General features: G+C 44.0%; 1 protein-coding gene across 1 annotated transcript in view; it reads right to left on the bottom strand.

Moving 5' to 3' along the window:
* Window positions 1–22608, bottom strand: part of cdc42bpb (CDC42 binding protein kinase beta (DMPK-like)) — a 94606-nt gene that overhangs the window by 16040 nt on the left and 55958 nt on the right. Inside the window, exons 18-30 of the mRNA XM_079526569.1 lie at window positions 21871–22019; window positions 21178–21275; window positions 16999–17078; window positions 15056–15130; window positions 14830–14904; window positions 13454–13559; window positions 13018–13154; window positions 8558–8697; window positions 5731–5812; window positions 3884–4100; window positions 2848–2910; window positions 2462–2700; window positions 1321–1467 (exon numbers count right to left, since the gene is read on the bottom strand). Of these exons, the coding sequence (XP_079382695.1) occupies window positions 1321–1467; window positions 2462–2700; window positions 2848–2910; window positions 3884–4100; window positions 5731–5812; window positions 8558–8697; window positions 13018–13154; window positions 13454–13559; window positions 14830–14904; window positions 15056–15130; window positions 16999–17078; window positions 21178–21275; window positions 21871–22019 (1608 nt within the window). The remainder of the gene's footprint in view (window positions 1–1320; window positions 1468–2461; window positions 2701–2847; window positions 2911–3883; window positions 4101–5730; window positions 5813–8557; window positions 8698–13017; window positions 13155–13453; window positions 13560–14829; window positions 14905–15055; window positions 15131–16998; window positions 17079–21177; window positions 21276–21870; window positions 22020–22608) is intronic.

The following is a 22608-nucleotide window of genomic DNA, read 5'->3' as shown; positions in this document are numbered from 1 at the left end:
ATATTACTGTATATGCCTGCTGAACTGAACTCAAAATTTAAAAAAAAATCTTTTGAAATAAATATTTCCACGATTTTTCAAAAATAGCAGACCTACAAGCTCGTTGCGCGCCACTCGGTGGCTTGTAGATCTGCTATTTTTCAATAGCTAAATTATAACAATGTTTAAAACACCAAAAGGGGTTCCCGCCCCAAAACGGGTTAATAATAGCGCAGGCAGACTCCTCCTTAAGAGTCCACAGAAGTGAACTTGTCAGGCCTGTTTTCTCAACTCGCTGTTTTCTCTGCAAGACATTACTCTATAAGCCATACAGTACATCTCCAAAACCGGTGGGTCAAACTGAACAACCAATATGTCAATTTGAAGCTACGATTACCTGCTTTCACATGACATATGATATGAAAATTCAAAAGAATCCAATGGCAGCCCCTCAGTCAAATTTGGCCACAAAATGTGTCCGGGGCAAAGACTCGGTTTTGTCCGTGGCAAAGTTTACATTTTCTGTTTTATACACCATTATAATGTTCTTATTTTGATGATCATAACACCCACTTACTGAATGTCAAGTGTCAAGTCTTCAAGTTTTCTTCAGAATAAGTACAGTATGGCAATTATTTACTACGACACTATGGCACATTAGGAGTCCAGCTAGTACTTCTCAAATGTTGAGACCCTCTTACTGTAACTCTAAGAGTGTTCAAATGGAACCAGAATCAACAGGAGCCTTGTGAGCCTTAACCCATTTTGGCCCGACGTCGAAATAAAAAAAAATGTCTTCAAAAATCCTGGCAGTTTTCTGAAAAAAAAAATGTTTCTGTATCAGTGGTGCTCAATGTTTCACGTCAAGGACCCCAAAAATTATATGTAATATGCCTCCGCCCCCCCATCTGAAAATATGTTGTTCCAGGGACCCCCCACCCCAGATGCAAAGATTTGAGTTAAAAAGTTCACTCTGAGTCTGGGCCATGGCTCAGTGGTCCAGGCACATTGGCTGGTAATCCAGTCTGGCAGTGTGCCGCGGGTTCGACTCCCGATCCCGACGGCCTTTACTGCATGTCTTCCCCCCCCATCTCTCTCCCCATTTCCTGTCAGCCTACTGTCTGTCCCTCCATAAAAATATATAAAAATAAAGGCGAAAGCCACAAAAAAAAACGAAATAAAAAAAATAATAAAATTAAAAAAAAGTTCACTCTGTAATAACATATACCGGTATTCAAAGATTTGATGATTTTTCAAAAAATCTGCTATTTTATAGTATAACATAATGCTTTAAAAACACCAAAAAGGGGGTTCCCGCCCCCAAAACGGGGTTTTAATTACCTGCAGGGCCAGCAGGGCGAAGCCAGAGGGGTATCCCACACAGAGGCGGTCCCGGACCATGCCCAGCCACTGAGCGATGCCCGGAGCCTGGACCTCCCACAGCTTACGGTAGTGGGGTTTGGACCGCGTGATCTCATAGCACTGCACCTGGAGACAGACACGCACACGCACACACGCACACACACACACGCAAACACGCACACAGCGAAAGGCTCAGTGATTATCAAAAATACTAGACCATGTGCCCGTCTGGAACCACCGGCCTACTTGGGAACGAGCCCCAAAATGAATTGGCCTGCCGAACGCCCATCTGGAAATATGTTGTTCCAGGGAGGGACCCCCCCCCCCCCAGAAGCAAAGATAGGAGTTAAAAACGTTGGTTGTGAAAGAATATATACAGAGATTTGCACCGCATTTTCCCGATTTTTTCTAAAAGGGCAGATGTACAAGCTCGTAGCGCGGCACTCGGTGCTAAAATGACCCGTCGTGGTTATTATTACCAGTCTCTTGACGGCGGCCAGCAGACAGCTGGGTCCCCTGGGTCTAAACTAGGGCATTCACTTCTAGTCATTTTTATTAGCTTACTACCTTTAGCCAACATGGGTTTTTCTGAAAACTGTCATGATTTAGATTCTAAATCATGACATGATTTAGATTCTAAATCATGACATGTCCAGACCTGACCTGATCGAAATTTAAAAAAACATGTCTTTAAATTTTAGAAGACAATTTTAAATTTCGATGTCAGGTCTAAATGGGTTAAAACACCAAAAGGGGTTCCAACCTTCCCACCCAAAATGGCGTTAAGTATATTACCTGTCTCTTGACAGCTGGGTCCCCCGGGTCTCAGCTGGCCCGGTGTGTATTAAGTATATTTACCTGTCTCTTGACGGCGGCCAGCAGACAGCTGGGCTGTGTTTTTTTAAGATTTTTTTTTTAAGTTAAGTTTTTTTAAGTTATTTTTTTTAGTGTGTGTATGTGTGTTTTTTTTTTGTTTTTTTTAAGTTAAGTTGTGTGTGTTTTGTGTGTGATACAACTGCACCCTCTGGTGGCGGACGGGTGGTGTTACAGCGTGACACACACACAGACAGACAGACACACAGACATGTTCTGCTAGGTCTCATAGTTAGTTAATTATTACCTGTCTCTTGACGGCAGCCAGCAGACAGCTGGGTCCTCCGGGCCTCAGCTGGCCCGTGGCCATGGCCTGGCAGCCCTTGGTGTCCGTCAGCTTGGTGTCGTAGGTCTCCGCCCCCTCCAGCACGCCCCACGGGTGCAGGTGCACGTGGCGGCTCCGCCCACACAGCAGCACCACCAGGCGCTCGCGCGGCAGCAGGTCTATCTGGAAGACCTTCTTGCAGTCGGCGGCGCGCACGATCACTGCGACGCGCACGGACACACACACACACACACACACACATCTCAGTATTAGTGAAGCTGCTTGAATAAGTGTCTCTGTGTGTGTGTGTGTGTGTGTGTGTGTGTGTGTGTGTGTGACTGTGTGTGTGTGTGCGTGCGTGCACTCACCATCTCTTGTGACCTCTACGACAAACAGCCCCTCCTCTGTCCCGAGAGCGATACGCTCCCGATCTGAGAGAGAGAGAGAGAGAGAGAGAGAGAGAGAGAGAGAGAGAGACAGAGAGACAGAGAGAGAGAGAGAGAGGCAGAATTTTGAAATGTGTGGTTGCCGCAATCGCTTATATAGGCCCCGCCCAGACGGAAACGGGCGTGGCCTGTATGGGGAGATGCGTCATGGGGAATTTTTTATTTTACGACCTATGGTTCAAGAGTTATAAGCCAAATCTTAAAGTGGGCTGTTATAGCGCCACCATGAGGCCGACCGATATAATCACGAGTTAATTCATTTTAGTAAATTATTATGAACACCCCCTCCAAGTTTTGTAGCTATATACAGTAGCTATGTAGCGTTTACGGTCTCAGAGGGGAAAAAAATACTTAAATGTAAGTTTTCGCATTTTCCCATTCATGTCAAATGGGGAAATTTAAAGTGAAAGAATGAAAGGTGAAAATGCACTTGAAAAGTGAAAATGTGGCGCAAATCTTTGAATATATAACGTTTTTAACTCAAATCTTTGCTTCTGGGGGGAGGTCCCTGAAACAACATATTTTCAGACGGGGGTCGGCGACCAATTACATATAATTTCTGGGGGTCCTTGACATGAAATAGTGATTTAGAAGCCATTTTGTAGGATGTGTGTACACGTCTTAGCGCATTTTCAATGATATCAAACGAGAGATATATATATATATATATATATATATATATATATATATATACAGCGCGACGCGCTTGTAGATCGGCTATTTTCAGCAAGTGTAAAAACAGTCATTACGACATCATCAAGGCCCGCCAAAATACATTTTTGTCGACTAAGATTTAGTCGACTAAAACTAGACAAACACTAAAACATTCCAGGTGACTAAAATGTGACTGAATGAAAACTATTCAAGAGACTATGACTAAAACTAAAATAAAAATTTGCTGCCAAAAAACAACACTGGTGTGTGTGTGCGAGCGAGCGAGCGTGTGTGTGCCACTCACCCAGTATGGCGGCGGACAGCGTGCTCTTGATGGCGGGCAGCGTGCAGTCGTAGGCCTCGTGCATGCGGTGCACGACGGGGGTCTTGAGGCGGTTCTTGGTCAGGATGTTCTGCAGGCCCTCCAGGATGCCCACCCACTTCCTCTTCTCCGCCTCGCTCTCCGCCAGCAGCAGCAGGGAGACCACGCGTGCCGGGGAGCTGAGGAGCAGCGACGTCACCTAGGAAGGACACGACGGAAACATTACAATTTAACAGTTTGTGTGCCCTTTCAACATTTTCAACATTTTTTTTGGTTTTTGTTTTTTTCAAAGACTTCCACAGACGTCCTGGGCACCACATGGCGGTAATTCCCAGGACGTCTGTGGACGTCTTGGGCACACAAATTGTTAAAACCCATTCAGGCCTGACGTCGAAATAAGTCTTCTGAAATAATATATATTCAAAGATTTGTGCCGCATTTTCACGATTTAAAAGAAATAGCAGATCTACAAGAAAAAAAATGTCCTGACAGTTTTCTGAAAAAACGTATGTTTCTGTATCAGTGGTGCTCAATATTTCATGTCAAGGAATCCCAAAAATGATATGTAATATGCCTCCGCCCCCCCCATCTGAAAATATGTTGTTCCAGGGACACACCCCCCAGAAGATTTGAGTTAAAATGTTCACTCTGTAATAATATATATTCAAAGATTTGAGGCACATTTTCACGATTTTTCAAAAATAGCAGACCTACAAGTAGACCTACAAGAGCTTGTAGTTCTGCTATTTTTCAATAGCTAAAGTATAACATAATGCTTTAAAACACCAAAGGGGGGTTCCCAAATGGGTTAAAACCCATTTAGGACTTGAGAGCAGATTCTACAAATGTCTTCTAAATCATGACAGCTTTCTGAGAAAAACCCCATGTTTCTATGTGAGTGGTTCTCAGACTGTTTCATGTCAAGGACCCCCAGAATTATCTGTATTTAGCCGTCACTCTGAAAGAAGCATTTGAAAGATTTTTCAAAAATAGCTGATCTACAAGCTCGAGCTTGGGGTCAAAAAGGTCAAAAAGGTTTTTTGACCTCCAGGGGTTAGCCTGGAACTCACCTATGCTTTTTATGGCATAGGCAGCTCCCGGCAGGATCCGCCGGGAGAAACTATGCGCAGCTGCGCGACATGAGACTAATTACTTAGCGCGACAGAGAGAGAGAGAGGAGTGTGTGTGTGTGTGTGTGTGTGTACATGTGTGCGTGTGTGTCAATTTAACAAAGGTGCAGACGATCAGAAATCAGCAGAGAGTGAGCGATGTTTGTGCTACTCTATGCCGAATTGAAGTGGACTCGGACCCTGACTTTTTTTTCTCCCTGAAAAAAAAAACGTCTGGGTTTCCGAGGCTATCCAGGGGTTAACTGGGGACAGAGAGGAACTCCTTATATGGTCAGCACACTCTATAGTAGGGAGGATTGTCACAAAAAAAAAGAAAAACAAAGAAGTGATTAATTAAGTGAAATCACTGAATATACCTTTAAATGCTGTCTCCTATATACTGATAACCCGACAAGGTCAGTCAGTGCTTAATTCTTATACCATGTACGTGTATACACGTCTTTAGAATCAAAACCACGGGGTGCTAAGGACGTGTATGGGCGTCTCTAGGTCTTATTCCTTGGCCTCTCCTTCTGCACCATACTCCTTGCTGTTTCGCACATGTACGCTGCCGTACATGCGCCAAAAAAAAAGAAAAAAGTGTCCCTGAAGAAGGCAACTTGTTGACGAAACGTTGGAAAAATAAAAATGTGATGGCATCGTGACTACGAGCTGTGCGGCCTCTCTCCTTTCTCAGTCAAAGGTGAAAGGTCAACATACCCTGAAGATGCAGGGTACATCCTTGCGGGTGGCGTGGATGACGTCCGAGGCCAGGACGGAACTGACGGAGAACTCCTCGTCTCTGCAAAAAGGCAAAAGACACAACATCAGCACGCAACAGATGGTCACAGTTCAAACAAATCGATTTAATACACTATACAAAACAATCTAATTAACCCCATTTAGGTCTGACGTCGGGGGGAAAAAAAGTCTTTTAAATTATGACAATTTTCATGTTTCTATATCAGTGGTGCTCAATATTATTATGCCCAAATATATATGTAATCGGCCGCCGACCCCCATCGGAAAATATGTTGTTCCAGGGACCCTCCCAGTAGCAAATATTTGAGTTACAAACTCGCTCTGTAACAATATATATTCAAAGATTTCAGGCACATTTTCACATTTAAAAAAAAAATAGCAGACCTACAAGCTCATAGCACGGCACTCGGCACTTGTAGGTCTGCTATTTTTCAATAGCTAAAGTGTAACATAACTAGAATTTCGCCGCCCTTCGGGCGGCTCATCCTAGTTCGGTTGCAGCGCAATGGGAAGAAGGAAATTGCGAGATTTGACAGACTCCACTTCATGTTTCAGCTGTGTTTTTAAACCCAGTAGTGTTCCCTTCACATGTAGTAACGGATGGGTATTATTATTATTTGTTGTATTTTATTTTCACATCAAAGCAAATTAAATTAAATTAAAATAAGCACACATGAAACTGCTGTTTACTGGATAAACTATCAGTGTTCTCCTAAATCTGTCAATCTTTGTCAACTCAGCACGTGTTGACAACGCATTGTAAACAGAAGCCGTGTGTGTGTCACACCAAAAGTGGTGACCTATAGAATCCTGTACATAGAAGCATCACGCAATCGTCACCCCTACACAGCTGTCATTAATTAATGGTCTTGACTTGATTGCCTATGCGTTGAAGTTATATAGGGTGAAAACCGTGAAATGCACAGGCTCATCTTACATCGCGGCTGGCTGCCAGTGCAGGCAACATGCACATTTCCAAGAAAGTTTCAGGGCACACTACTTTGTCTAACAATGTGGATTAGAGTTTGCTCACTTTTCTGCTGGTCAATTGGAGAAAAAAATGTAAGGACTGGAAAGCTGTGTCTTTCTCTATCTCTCTGCCTTTGTCTCTGTCTCCCTCCCTGGGGTGAAGACGTGTGTGCTCTCTCTCTCTCTCGCTCTCTTCTCTCTCCTCCCTCTCTGGGGTGTGTGGGGGGGGGGATTAGTTGCGCTGCCTTCGACAGTGCTATACTTCTCCAGCAGCGGTGCAGAACCGAGAGAGTGACACATTATTTAGGATGTAAACTGTGCAGCTTTTAGCTTTAAAGGGCGGATTCTGTAGTCGCACCGGTGCTACAAAGAGAATTTTACAACTCGCACGGTGATATTTTAAGTCGCAAATGCGAGTACCTAGTCGCACTGTCGAGCCCTGTGTAGTGTAGTGCCATTTGCGCTGCATCGCGAGGCGATCCAAAATCCCCCCCCGCGCACGCACGCACACACACACACACACACACACTGTACGTAGCTGTTTGTTGTTGCAGCGCGCGCGTGTGCGTGTAGTGTTGGTGTTGTTGTTCGTATCCATATATGCGCCTCGGTTTGTCCCGCTTGTACCACGCCAGGTGTCGACGCGGTCGTGTGTGCATGATTGTAACTGTCCAAGTTAGAATCAGTGTGTGCGGTGTGTAGTTCTGCTTCGTCTACTTTTGGTATGTGTGTGTGTGTGGGTCACGTGGTGGGCTTTGAGCAAATGGGAGAGGGAATGTAGTGTTGCCAGGTCCGCGTATTGTAAGCGAGTGGTAGTGTGTGTAAGTAGCGTGTTGAATGGCATTTTTTCTGTGCTTGTTGTCATAGACGTGGCAACAAATTAGGCGGGGGTGTCGGTGCTTGTGGCGTGTTTGTGTTTATTATTGATATTGATATTGTTTGTGAGTCTGGACGGGAGGCGGCTTTAGTGGCAGTGCAATGACAATTGTTACGCGGGTGGTGTTGAGTGTGGGCGTGCGGCGCGACATGAGGAGATAGCCGTGGATCGACGCGGAGGGTAAGTCTGTGACGTGTTAGTGTGTTGTTGCAGTGTGTGTTGCTCCTGCTTCGGCCAGCGTGTCAGTGACGTAGTAGCTGGTGACTTTGGGTATTGGGTTGCGTACATGTTTTCAATTGTATAATAGATGCTTGAAACACCAAAAGGGGTTTCCGCCCAAAATGGGTTAATACACTATACAAACAATCTAACTAATAAAATAGTGGATTTTCAAACATAGCAAAAAAAAGTTTGGCTAAATGATCAGATCTACAGTCAAAAGTCGCACAGTGAAATGTGTTCTCCGCATTTGACCCATATCTCTTGGAGCGGTGAGCCACAGTGTGCGCCGCGCTGGGGAATCATTAGTTGATTTGACCCCCCCAATCCAACCCATTGCTGAGTACCAAGGCGCGCGCGCACGCACGCAGCACGACACGTAAACTAGTCGACTAGTTTACTAGTCGACTAGTAAATCCACTAGTCGACCTTGTTGGTACTAGTTGACTAGGCCCCTTTTGTAGGCCTCAAGATCAGGTAGATTATAGTTATAGTCACCAATGTACACAGTTTTTAAATGTACAAATATTTATTTCCAAAAAAAAAAAAAAAAAAAAAAAAGGCTAATAGGTAGTTAAACGACTAGTCGACTAGTAAACTAGGCAACTAGTAAAAATGACTAGAAGTGAATGCACTAATGCACGCACACACACACACACACACACACACACACGCACACGCACACGCACACGCACACGCACACGCACGCACACACAGTACCTGAGGTCTAGGACCTGGCTGGCGACCACTCCGGGCTGGGTGGACTTCCCCTCTGGAACCTCGTACAGGAAGAGCTTACAGTCACACACCACGGCGTACGCTCGCTGCCAGCCCTTCTTCACCCCCGTGGGTTTAGGAATCTGACAGCGGTGGAAGGAGGGGGAGAAAAAAGTATCAATCAATACTACCGCAATGTACAAGTCCGGAATTTTAACACATTTAGACCTGGGAACGATTCTACAAATGCCTTCTACATCCTGACAGTTTTCTGAAAAAAAGCTATGTTTCTGTCATTTTTCAAAAATAGCAGACCTACAAGCTCATAGCGCGCCACAGATCTGCTATTTTTCAATAGCTAAAGCATAACATAATGCTAACAACAAAAGGGGTTCCCCCCCAAAATGGGTTAACACCTTTAGACCTGGGAACGATTCTACAAATGCCTTCTACATCCTGACAGTTTTCTGAAAAACCTTCAACCTTCTATATGTCAGTGGTTTTCAAACTATTTCATGTCAAGGACCCCCAGAATTATATGTAATTGGCCGCCGACCACCCATCTGAAAATATGTTTTTTCAGGAACCCCCCCCCCCCAAAGATTTGAGTTAAAAACGTTCGCTCTGAAAGTATATATACCAAATTTGCGCCAAAACCTGAACTTTTAAACATTCAGTAGATTTTCTGTGGTCTGGGGGTTTTCTGGCTCAAACAAGTGCTCTGGTTTCCCTGAGTGAATCACGTAAGTGAATATTTAAGGGACCAAGAAGTCACGAAGTGACTTTGGTCACTTATTGCTTTTGTGTTTATTTTTCTTCTCCTCCTTCTTCTCCTCCTTCCACCAAAAATAGCTCTTCTGGCTGAACCGTGCAGTCGTTTTTTGCGAAACTCGGTAATCTGGTAGAGGGCCATGCCAAACGGTGACTATGCGAAGCCCAAGACGATTGGCCAAATGGTGGCGCTATAGCACTCAATTGAAAATGCAAACTTTGAACGTGCATATCTCATGAACCGTTTGACCCACACACATATGTGTCTCCTCATGCCGAACAACTTTCGTGTTCTGACTTTTGACCTCTGACCTTTAGATCACCCGCCATTTTGAATTATATGAAAAACAGTTCAAATGTATCTCCTCCCAGGATCTTTGATCAAAATGCACGGAAACTTCTACACGTGAACTTTGGACCTATACGGACACATAATCGTGGTACATTTTTGTTAAGTGAAAAAATGAAGTTTTTATGAGCCAATGAAAATGGCTGTTTTGTGAAAATTCTTCTTCTGCACCTAATACCTATATGAATACTGGATGATGTTACTGTTTAGAATGAGTCAACTGACTGTGTCTGCATAGCTCAGTCGGTAGAGCTCTCACCTTTGGAGCATAGGGTCATGGGTTCAAATCCAGGTGCTGTCAACTCAGAGTATGCATTGCGTGCTGCAAGTTTTGTGATGACTCAACTATAGAAATATTGAAGTAGATTACATTTGACTCTGTTTGTCTGAGATATTTGGCAATGTCTGTTTGGGACAAATTTGACCCATCAGGCACTAGGACATGGCATCACAATAATAGAGATACTAGTAACTGTATTAGTGTAATAGTGAAATAGTGTAATAGGTCTAATTTTGTAATAGTGTAATAAGTGTAATAGTGTAATAAGTGCAATAGTGTAATAGTGTAATAAGTACAATAGTGTAATAGTGTAATAAGTGCAATAGTGTAATAGTGTATTAGTGTAATAAGTGCAATAGTGTAATAAGTGCAATAGTGTAATACCGTACTGTACCATACTGTGCTGTACTGTACCGTACTGTACCATACGGTACCATACGGTACTGTACTGTACCATACTGTGCTGTACTGTACTCTACCGGGACATGTTATGAGCATGTAGATCTGCTAATTTCTATAAGTTTGACTACTACTTATGCTGAACTAACACTGAATGATTTTTCTGTTAACAATGGAGTAACTGATTGTTTCCGTGTAGCTCAGTCAGTAGTGCTCTTGCCCATGGACCGCAAGGTCTGTGGTTCAAACCCAGGTACAGACAACTCAGCTCGTCAGTCTTATTTGTGCATATTGTTCTTATTGCATATTGTCTTCTTTCTTGGTCCCGCCTTATCGCTGCTTGCAGCTATATTATTTATTATTATTTTATTATTTATTTAGTGAATTCACGTAAGTGAATATTATTTATCATTATTTTATTATTATTTATTCAGTGAATTCACGTAAGTGAATATTATTTATTATTATTTTATTATTATTCATTATTTATTCAGTGAATTCACGTAAGTGAATATTATTTATTTGGTGAAAGAAAGACAAAAGGGCGCGAGTGAATTATGGTGTGTGTGAGTGTGTGTGTGTGATGTGAAATGTAGCAGTGCTCTGCAGTAGCAGAGCACTGCAGAGGGGTGTCAAATTAGGTCTACATCTTTCCTAAGATGCCATCAAATAAAGTGAAACTCGAGCTAGGTTCTAAACAGGCAGGGCACTGCGTCAGGCACCCAGAACTAGAGACTGGCAGGGCACTGCGTCAGGCACCCAGAACTAGAGACTGGCAGGGCACTGCGTCAGGCACCCAGAACTAGAGACTGGCAGGGCACTGCGTCAGACACCCAGAACTAGAGACTGGCAGGGCACTGCGTCAGGCACCTAGAACTAGAGACTGGCAGGGCACTGCATCAGGCACCCAGAACTAGAGACTGGCAGGGCACTGCGTCAGACACCCAGAACTAGAGACTGGCAGGGCACTGCATCAGACACCCAGAACTAGAGACTGGCAGGGCACTGCGTCAGACACCCAGAACTAGAGACTGGCAGGGCACTGCGTCAGGCACCCAGAACTAGAGACTGGCAGGGCACTGCATCAGGCACCCAGGACTAGAGACTGGCAGGGCACTGCATCAGGCACCCAGGACTAGAGACTGGCAGGGCACTGCGTCAGGCACCCAGAACTAGAGACTGGCAGGGCACTGCATCAGGCACCCAGAACTAGAGACTGGCAGGGCACTGCGTCAGGCACCTAGAACTAGAGGCTGGCAGGGCACTGCGTCAGGTACCTAGAACTAGAGACTGGCAGGGCACTGCGTCAGGCACCTAGAACTAGAGACTGGCAGGGCACTGCGTCAGGCACCTAGAACTAGAGACTGGCAGGGCACTGCGTCAGGCACCTAGAACTAGAGACTGGCAGGGCACTGCGTCAGGCACCTAGAACTAGAGACTGGCAGGGCACTGCGTCAGGCACCCAGAACTAGAGACTGGCAGGGCACTGCATCAGGCGCCCAGAACTAGAGACTGGCAGGGCACTGCGTCAGGCACCCAGAACTAGAGACTGGCAGGGCACTGCGTCAGGTACCCAGAACTAGAGACTGGCAGGGCACTGCGTCAGGTACCCAGAACTAGAGACTGGCAGGGCACTGCGTCAGGTACCCAGAACTAGAGACTGGCAGGGCACTGCATCAGGCACCCAGAACTAGAGACTGGCAGGGCACTGCGTCAGGCACCCAGAACTAGAGACTGGCAGGGCACTGCGTCAGGCACCCAGAACTAGAGACTGGCAGGGCACTGCATCAGGCACCCAGAACTAGAGACTGGCAGGGCACTGCGTCAGGCACCCAGAACTTGAGGCAAGTAAATTGACCCTATGGGAGCCAACCACAGGGCAAAGCCAGGAGGGGAAAGAAGCGGCACCACCTATGTTGACGTGCTGCGGCGCGACAGCTTGGCTGACAACACTGCAGAGCTCAAGAACCTGATGGATAGGAAATTGTGGAGGGCAGTGATCCAGGAATCCCGAGTTGGTGTTGGCTAGACCTCACTCTCGAGTCGCAGCAACTAACATGAAAGGTAATGCTGCTTTTGCAATGTAGTTAAATAAATAATGTGAAAAATGCTCAGGGGCGGGGGGGGGGGGTAATTCAGTCATTTGTCTGGAAAAAAATCGTGTATAAAATATCCTATGCCTATTCGACAATAAAAAAAAACGCACACGTTTTTTTTTGCCCGTGGTCCGAGAAAAGCAGAAACGTTCGCTCACGTTTCGCAAAGAAGCTTTTTTAACCCATTTTGGGCGGGAACCCCTGTTGGTGTTTTAAGCATTATGTTCTACTTTGGCTATTGAAAAATAGCAGATCTACAAGCTCGTAGCTTGGAGGTCTGCTATTTTTGAAAAGTCGTGAAAATGTGGCGCAAATCTTTGAATATATATTTCAGAGCGAACATTTTTAACTAAAATATTGGCTTCCGGGGGGGGGGGGGGGGTCCCTGGAACTACATATTTTCAGTTGGGGGTCTGCGGCCAAATACAGATAATTCTGGGGGTCCTTGACATGAAAAAGGTTAAGCACCACTGACACAGAAACATGAGTTTTTCAGAAAAAAATTTAGGATTTTAGAAGCCTTTTTTTTAAATCGGCCTCAGTCCAAAATGGGTTAAAAGAGTCTCACCCTGACGTAGCCCTTGTAGGCCGTTCCGATGCCCCGCTGGACATCAATTCCCAGAGGCCTCTTGGCCTGCTCGGGGGGGATGGGACACACCAAGGGGGCGTGGTCTTTACACGCCACGTGGCAGATGAACGAGCACACTGTTGGGGGGGTGGGGGAGGGGGGAGAGAGAGAGAGAGATGTCAGGGAATAAACACCAACAAGAGGCGTAGGCCTGTCAAAATTATGACATAATCGCAATCATTTGAGATAATCAGTTAACCGTTTCAATGTTGGAAAAAAAATCCGTACATAAAAAATAAATAAATTAAATAGCAACTATTTTTGTTATTTTGTAAACAAAAAAAAGGGTTAAAATGTGTCTGTGATTTCACATTTTAGATTTGTCATATCTGCCCTGTGTGTGTGTGTGTGTGTGTGTGTGTGTGTGTGCACGTACCTTCACATGCGTAGCCCTGTCGTATGAGTCCCACCATCAGGGAGGTACAGTGTGAGCACTGGGTCGGACTGGAAAACGTCTTGATACTCAACTGGTGAGCTTTAGGCTGCGCACACACGCACGGACGCACACACACACACACACGCAGACACACGCACAGGCGCACACGCACACACACACACACACACGTTGATTTTGTGAACCAAAACAATGGCGAAAAAAAATTGGTCCGTCAACTGCCTTTCACCACAGACGAAAACTAAACGGAAACTAAATAAAAACGATGATGACTAAAACTAAGACCCCCATGTAACACTCCCATTTCACACAGCATCTTAGAACGTAAATATCTCGGGAATCGCTTTTTAGACCCAAAACAAGCTTTGTTTGCCTCTGATGTATCCAAACGCTAGAATTTCACATATCAAAAGTATACGTTTTGACAATTAAAAATGGAAAGTTTCATACTTAAATGGACTTCTGTAATATTGTACTTGGGTGTTTCGGTGTATGTGTAGAGGTCTAAGAGTGCTGAGTAGGGGTTGTTGAGTCTATAAAAATGCTTTGAATGTTGGATATCTGCTGTATATTATATTATATTATGAGTCATGTCTCCTGCTGTTCCCTGCCTTGTCCTGTACTGTCTGAAGAATGCTGTATTTTTGAAGTTTGTCAAGCTGTTTTTCTGTTTTTCTTTGATTTCTTTTATTGTCTCTGTTTTTGTTATGTATTTTTGTTTTCTTGTATTCACATTTATGTTTGATTTCTGTTTCATTGTTCGTGTTTCATCTTTTGAAATAAAAACAAAGTATACGTTTTGGGTAGATAGATTGAATGACAATCGCGGGACATGTTAAATAGCGGATTTTACTTCCTGACTCAGCGGTTTCCGGCCAACGCGGCTTTCAAGTTAAGAGTATCGCTCATTCACAATGAATGCATGGCAACGAAGACCCTCCACCAGATGGCGCCCTGGCACTGGGTGAGTTAACCCATTTTGACCTGAGATCAGATTCGAAAAATGTCTTCTACATCCTGACAGTTTTCTGAAAAAGCTATGTTTCTATGTCAGTCGTTCTTCGATTTTTCAAAAATAGCAGACCTACAAGCTCGTAGCGCGCCACTCGGTGGCGCGCTATGAGCTTGTAGATCTGCTATTTTTCAATAGCTAAAGCATAACATAATGCTAACACCAAAAGGGGTTCCCGCCCAGAATGAGTTAAAATGTGCTGTTGTTCCACTTATAATGCATTATGACCAGCACTCATGATAATATAAACATCGTTATAAGTTGTCATACATGATTAGAACAGTTTTTGTCTCATTTGGTGAAAATACCAAAAATGGGTTAACGATCCGGTGTTATAAAACAGTACCTTTGGATGGCTGAGGTGTGACGTCTGATAGGTCGATGAGGGGGTGGGAGGGGCCACGGGAGACTTGACCGGTTCCTAGAAATACAAAGCTCACATTACCAATGGTGCATATTGTGTGTGTGCGTGTGTGTGTGTGTGTGTGTGTGTGTGTGTGTGTGTGTGTGTGTGTGTGTGTGTGTGTGTGTGTGTGTGTGTGTGTGTGTGTGCGTGCGTGCACGTCACTCACTTCCAGTTCAGGGGACTCGGAGGGGGAGGTGGGCGTGGACACCTGGGGGGTGTCTATTTCAGTGACAGAGCTAGGCTGTGGGAGAGGAGAGAGGTCAAAGGTCAAAGTCTCCTCCTAACAGGCACCAGAAAATTTGATCACATCACCCCTATTCTGGCCACCCTATATTGGATGCCTGTCTCATACAGAATCAATTTTAAAATACTTTTATTCACTTTCAAAGCTAGATCCGCTTCATCTTACATTTCTGACTTACTCGACCCCTACGAGCCATGCTCGCGAGCTACGAACATCCGGCACGGCCCTTCTGTCAATAAAATCAGGCTGCAAAAAAACTGTAGGCGACCGGGCATTCGCAATCCGGGCACCGTCTCTCTGGAATGCCCTGCCCCTGGAGATCAGGCTTGCCCAGTCTGTGCCCCGTTTTAAATCACTCCTAAAGACTCATTTTTACAAAGCTGCATTCAACACCTTACCCATGTGATTTTTTGAATGGTTTCTTCTGTGATTTTGTGCATTATTGACAATGTATTTTATTCTATTGTGTGCCTCCTTGCTATGTCTTTATATATGTTTTTCTGTTAAAGCACTTTGTGACTGGTTCTTAAAAGGTGCAAATAAAGCTTTATTATTATTAAGGGACCAAGAAGTCACAAAGTGACTTTGGTCACTTATTGCTTTTGTGTTTATTTTTCTTCTCCTCCTTCCGCCACAAATAGCTGTTCTGGCTGAACCGTGCAGTCGGTTTTCACGGAGCTTGTCAACATGGTAGAGGGCCATGCCAAATGGTGACTATGCGAAGCCCATGACCATTGGCCAAATGGTGGCGCTATAGTACTCAATTGAAAATGCTAACTTTGAACGTGCATATCTCATGAACCGTTTGACCGTTGGCAATGACACTTTGATGCCGAACAACTTTTGTGTTCTGTTCTTTTAAGTGAAAAAATGAAGTTTTTATGAGCCAATGAAAATTGCTGTTTTGTGAAACTTCTTCTTCTGCACCTAATACCTATATGAATACTGGATGATGTTACTGTTTAGAATGAATCAACTGACTGTGTCTGCATAGCTCAGTCGGTAGAGCTCTCGCCTTCGGACCACAAGGTTGTGTGTTCAAATCTGGGTAATTTCAACTCGGTGTATGCATTGTGTGCTGCATGTTTTGTGATGACTCAACTATAGAAATATTGAAGTAGATTACATTTGACCTCACTTTTTGACCCCAGTGTAATAAGTCTCATTTTGTAATAGCTATAATAATTGTATTTAGTGTAATAGTGTAATAGTAGTCTAATTTTGTAATAGTGTAATAAGTGTATTTAGTGTAATAGTGTAATAAGTGTAATAAGTGTAATAGTGTAATAGTAGTGTAATAGTGTAATAAGTGTAATAGTGTAATAGTAGTGTAATAGTAGTTTAATAGTGAAATAGTGTAATAAGTCTAATTTTGTAATAGTGTAATAAGTGCAATAGTGTAATAAGTGCAATAGTGTAATAAGTGCAATAGTGTAATACCGTACTGTACCATACTGTGCTGTACTGTACCGTACCATATGGTACTGCACTGTACTGTACTGTACCGTACCATACTGTACTGTACCGGGACATGTATGAGCATGTAGATCTGCTCATTTCTAAAAGTTTGAGTACTTATGCTGAACTAACACTGAATGATTTTCCTGTTAACAATGGAGTAACTGATTGTCTCCGTGTAGCAGTCAGTAGAGCTCTTGCCCTTGGACCGCAAGGTTGTTGTTTCAAACCCTGGTACAGACAACTCAGCTCGTCAGTCTTATTTGTGCATATTGTTCTTATTGCGCATTGTTCTTCTTCTATCTTGGTCCCGCTTTATCGCTGCTTGCAGCTATATTTATTATTATTATAAAGAGGTCACTGGTTTGACAGACAGACAGACAGACAGACAGACAGACAGAACTCACTCTAAAGGTCAGATCGTGGGCGAGGGGAGACGTGTTGAAATACTCAAAGATGGAGTCCTGGAAATCTGGAAGCTTCAAACCTGAGGAGGAGAGGGGGCGAGAGAGAGAGAGAGAGAGAGAGAGAGAGAGAGAGAGACAGAGAGAGAGACAGAGAGAGAGAAAGAGAGAGAAAGAGAGAGACAGAGACAGAGAGAGAGAGAGAGAGAGAGAGAGAGAGAGAGAGAGAGAGAGAGAGAGAGTAGCGCGCAATGAGGAGTAGTTTAGTTTGTTTCAGTTATAAGGGAAGATCTTATTTTATTTGATTTAAAAAGAAAATAATGGTCTTACATGTCTTCATGCATTAACCCATTTAGGCCTGACCTAATATTTCATGTCAAGGACCCCAAAAATTACATGTAATATGCCGCCGACGCCCATCTGAAAATATGTTGTTCCAGGGACCCTCCAGAAGCAAAGATTTGAGTTAAAAACTGAAACTCTGAAAGAATATACATTCAAAGATTTGAGGCACATTATCACCGCGCTATGAGCTTGTAGATCTGCTATTTTTTCAACAGCTAAAGTATAACATGATGCTTTAAAACACCAAAAGGGGTTCCCACCCAAAATGGGTTAATGACAAGCAGGTGCGTAAATGCATACTTTGCATTGAAAGAAGACGCTGATGAAATGTGGTTGATTTGCGGTGATAACAACTCTAATAAAGCGCAGTGTCACTGTCAACCGGGCAGGGTGTTCTGGAGAGATTTAGAATATTCTCCTGGTGTCACTCGAAAAAAAGTTAATTACCGGCAATTAGCGGACTAACGCAACACCTGAGTGGGAGCTAGAAGGATTTAGGGTTAGGGGGAGTTGAGGTGGTGGAAAGTAGCCAAGTTTATGTAAGTACTGTACTTATAACCAGGCCCGAACGGAATACGCGGCCGCGGTGTTCCGATGAAAACGACGCGGAATTTCCGCGGAAATTTAACACGTTCATGTTGTAGTTTACTTTACCCAGGCCAGCATAATATTAACCAGTGGACGCACCCGCCCCTCCCTCCTCCCCTCATTCTCTACTGCTGACTAATATGTTGGAGGCTCTGGACGAGAATATTTAATATAACTTTATCAAAACTTCAAAAGCTGTCGGAAGTCCTGTCTGATTTACTGCAGAGGAGCCGACTGCTGAGTGACACGCGTCTTCGTCGTCATTCAATAACTTTTATTCGGATGGGGGCCGCGGGGGGTGTTGTTTCTTGTTTGCCAACACACAATGGATTACCTAACAGGTATTTCACTGCGCGTCTGAAGCAACAGGAGTGCGAGTGATTTGGGTAAGTAGCATTTACATTTAGGCTACTATTGTAGCTTAGCTGGTTTGGTTAACATGCTGAACTAAATTTAAAAAAATTGGGCAGCGTTGCTGCGTTTCGATCGCTCCGAGAGGCGAGAGAGAGCTGAGAGAGAGAGAAAGTGTGTGTGTTTGGAGAGACTGCATGCGATGTGCGTGCGAGAGAGAGCGAAAGTGTGTGTGTGTGTGTGTGTGTGTGTGTGTGTGTGTTTGGAGAGAGCGTGCGTGCGAGAGAGTGAGTGAGTGAGTGAGTGAGTGCATGCGTGCGTGCGTGTGTGTGTGAGAGAATATGAAATATTTTTAGATAGTATTACTCAAAATGTTAATGTAACACATCTGTTTACAGTTACACGGTACACCTTTATTTAATTCCTATTTATATTCATATTTATTTGTACATAGATTGTTTTCTTGATTGTCTCGTTTCACTTTTGCTTTGGCAATGTAAACGTATGTTTTCTCATGCCAGGCAATAAAGCTATTTTGATTTGAATTGAATTGAATTGAATTGAGAGAAAACCTTTAGCTGAGAGAGATGAAGCAGGAGCCAGGGACCCCATATCAAATTGTGTTGCAGATTCAACTTTTTAATATAGCTTTAATATAGCTTGCCCACTCTGTTTTGGTGCCTAGCTTGCCCTGGTGCCCAGTCTGCCCTCCTTTCCCTAGTGCCCACTCTGTTTTGGTGCCTAGCTTTCCCTGGTGCCCAGTCTGCCCTCCTTTCCCTAGTGCCCACTCTGTTTTGGTGCCCACCTATCCCTGGGGCCCATGTCTGCCCACCTTTCCCTAGTGCCCACTCTGTTTTGGTGCCCACCTATCCCTGCTGCCCACTCTGTTTTGGTGCCCACCTATCCCTGGTGCCCAGTCTGCCCACCTTTCCCTAGTGCCCACTCTGTTTTGGTGCCCACCTATCCCTGGTGCCCAGTCTGCCCACCGTTTCCTAGTGCCCACTCTGTTTTGGTGCCCTAGTCCCCTAGACAGCACCATGTCAAACAGTGCAGTGTTGTGTTGGATTCATGTTCAGTATTTTTAGACACCCACTTAGTCGCACTGTCGCAGCATGAGGCATCATTTGGGAACTTGTAGATCTGCTATTTTCAACTAATGTTACCCTCAGAATAGGGATGCTAGGGTTTTAACACATTGTCTTTGTTTTGCAGTACGATCTAGGACTGAAACCCTGGCTGCCTGCCTCTCCAAGACCCATGTACTGCTGAGAGGAAGAAGTTTGTGTTGGATTTTATAAAGGCTCTGGTTGAGGCAGATATTCCTCTTGAGGAAGCCCCCAAGCTGGCCCCTGGCTATCTGGCTGGCTGATTGACTGAGTGACTGACTGACTGACTAGCTGGCTATAACTGACTGGCTAACTGACTGGCTGGCTGGTTAACGGACTGAGTGGCTGGCTGGCTGGCTAATGGACTGACTGGCTGGCTGACTGACTGACTGGCTAACGGACTGGCTGACTGACTGACTGGCTGGCTTTTTGGCTGGCTGGCTAATGGACTGGCTGGCTGGCTGGCTTGTATGTTCATGGACCCATTGTAATTTAATTTCACATTTGTTATTTGAATTCTACTAAAGGATGTTCATGAAGGAGTGAATTATTATTGAATAAAAATGGATGAAGTCGAACATTTGACTAATAGATCTTAATTACTTTGTTGTGGTACTTTAAGGTTTATTTCGCATATTTAGAGTTATTTTTGCTCTAAACACATTGATTATAGTCCTGGATAACTGTCTAAAACCTTAAAAGGAAAAAAAAACACTCCGCAGAATCCCGCAGATTTTCCTCCAGAGTCACCGCAGAAAAACAGAAAGAAACCCGCAGATTCCGTTTGGCCTTACTTATAACACATTCATTTGACCGAGAACACTGCTTAACTTTTGTTACACCATCACTAAACACGGATACATTTTACCCATTGTTCAATTAAAAAGATATGTCTCGTCAAAATAGTACAGCAATACCATGGCGAGTTGGCAACTTGAGGTATTCTTCTTTAATATGTCAACATGACTTCATTAAAAAATAAACTAAAAATAGATAATCATGGGGGGGGGGGGGGGTGAAAATGTGGGTATTATCTTACAAATATGTGCAAAAAAAAAGAAGAATGAAAAAAAAAAAAAAAAGAATGGAGCTGTGAACTTCTCCTTTGGTCCACCCATTACTGGGAATGGTCCAGTGAAAAAAAAAGAAGGAAAAAGAAAAAGAAAACAAAAGTCCAATGTGGGTGTATATGGGATTTTTCTCTATCACACTATCACTAAACACGGGTGAAATTCACCCGAACACCTGCCTGTAGGAAAAAACTGCTGTGGGCGGGGAAACAAACCTACCTTCTATGATGTCACTGAGCATCATGAAGGTACCGAAAGACCCACCCACCTCAGACATCAGCGACATTATGAAAATGACAAACATATAATAGGCCTATCTCACAGAATTTCCCCGCCCCCCTAATACGCCCCCTTTCCGCGTTAGTGGTGATAGCGTGACGTCACTCCATAGACACTACATGTTAACAGAGGTAATTTAAGAAGTCTACAACTTTTGTTTTCTCAAGGTAAGGTTTGTTCTATCTGTTCGAGCTGATTTACCATCTTGTTTGCTTCATAATAATATTGGTCTGTCACATTTTTACATTAGGAAATGTACTTAGATTCTCCAGAGAAAGAAACGTGTAAATGCTAATGTTAAATGACACCGCTATCTATCTACCAGAAGGGGGCGTGGAAAGGGGGCTGTGAGATAGGCCTATTGTCCGGGTGAAAATCACCTGGGTTAATTGTTAAAGGAGTTATTGGCAGGAGTCAGGAGGAGGGATAGGAGTAACACCAACCTTTGTCCGAACGGGAGCGACTTTCCTCCAGGTCCATCCTCAGAGTCTCCATCTGCTCCTCCATGTCGTGGCTCCTCCTCTCCGACTCCCTTAGTTTACTGTCGAAAGAACAAGGACATCCATTCATCCATATACCTGTTCAAACTCTGTCAAAAATGACATTTAATTTACCGTCGAAAGACGAGAACCATCCATCCATGCCTACGCAAACTCAGATCAGATTCTAAAAAATGTCTTCTACATCCTGACAGTTTTCTGAAAAAGCTATGTTTCTATGTCAGTGGTTCTTCGATTTTTCATAAATAGCAGACCTACAAGCTCGTAGTGCGCCACTCGGTGGCACGCTATGAGCTTGTAGATCTGCTATTTTTCAATAGCTAAATTATAACGATGTTTAAAACACCAAAAGGGGTTCCCGCCCAGAATGGGTTAAAACATTATGTTATGCTTTAGCTATTGAAAAATAGCAGACCTACAAGCTCATAGCGCGGCCGTGCTACGTAGGTCTGCTATTTTTGAATAATAATGTTGCACAAATCTTTGAACATACTGTATTTTCTTTCAGAGCAAACGTTTTTAACTCAAATCTTTGTTTCTGGGGGTTCCTTGACATGAAAAAGGTTGAGCACCCACCACTGACATAGAAACAGGGAGTACATTTAGTGGAACAGGGAGTATTATTATATTAGTGACCTTTCCAAGGCGATGTTGGCGGCTTTGATCTTGCGCGACTCCTCCTGGATGAGCTGCTTGGCTCTGATCTCGGCCTCCAGGGCAGACTGGAGCTCCAGACGGGCAGACATGTCCAGCTTCTGGCTGCGGCGCACCTTCCACAGAGGGTCCTGGAGTAGGGGTGTCAAAAGAAATCGATTCGAATTAGAATCGCGATTCACCGTTATGAACGATTCAAAATCGATTCATAATTTCCAAAAATCGATATATGATATGATATGAAATGTAAGCCTACCCTAATCACAGTAAACATCATATATTCAGTTATTTTCAAGTTACTGTAGTCACTTCAGTTCAAGACTGGAGTAGATGGTGATGAAATCCTATGTATTGAATCGAGAATCATTTTGAATAGAGAATCCTTTTGAATCTGGAAAAAAAATGCTCGTTTTTGGATTGAGAATCGATTTTGAATCGAATCGTGACCCCAAGAATCAGAATCGAATCGTGGGACAACCAAAGATTCACAGCCCTAGTCCTGAGCGCACGCACACGCATGCGCGCACACACACACACACACACACACACGCACGCACACAATATTTGTATCAGGCCTAGTCCTAATAATGTGCGATTTGTGAATTGGTGTAAAAATGACACTGAAACAGTGAAAAAAGGACACCCTCCCTCACCCATACCAGAGTCATATAGTAAGAGAGTGGCTGGACACTAGCGTTGACTCCCATTGTAACAATGGAA

The sequence above is a fragment of the Electrona antarctica genome (genome assembly GCF_951216825.1).
Source record: "Electrona antarctica genome assembly, chromosome: 17".
NCBI classification, from domain to species: Eukaryota; Metazoa; Chordata; class Actinopteri; order Myctophiformes; family Myctophidae; genus Electrona; species Electrona antarctica.
Note: the sequence above shows the minus strand (reverse complement) of the source record. Positions and strands in the feature narration are given on the sequence as shown.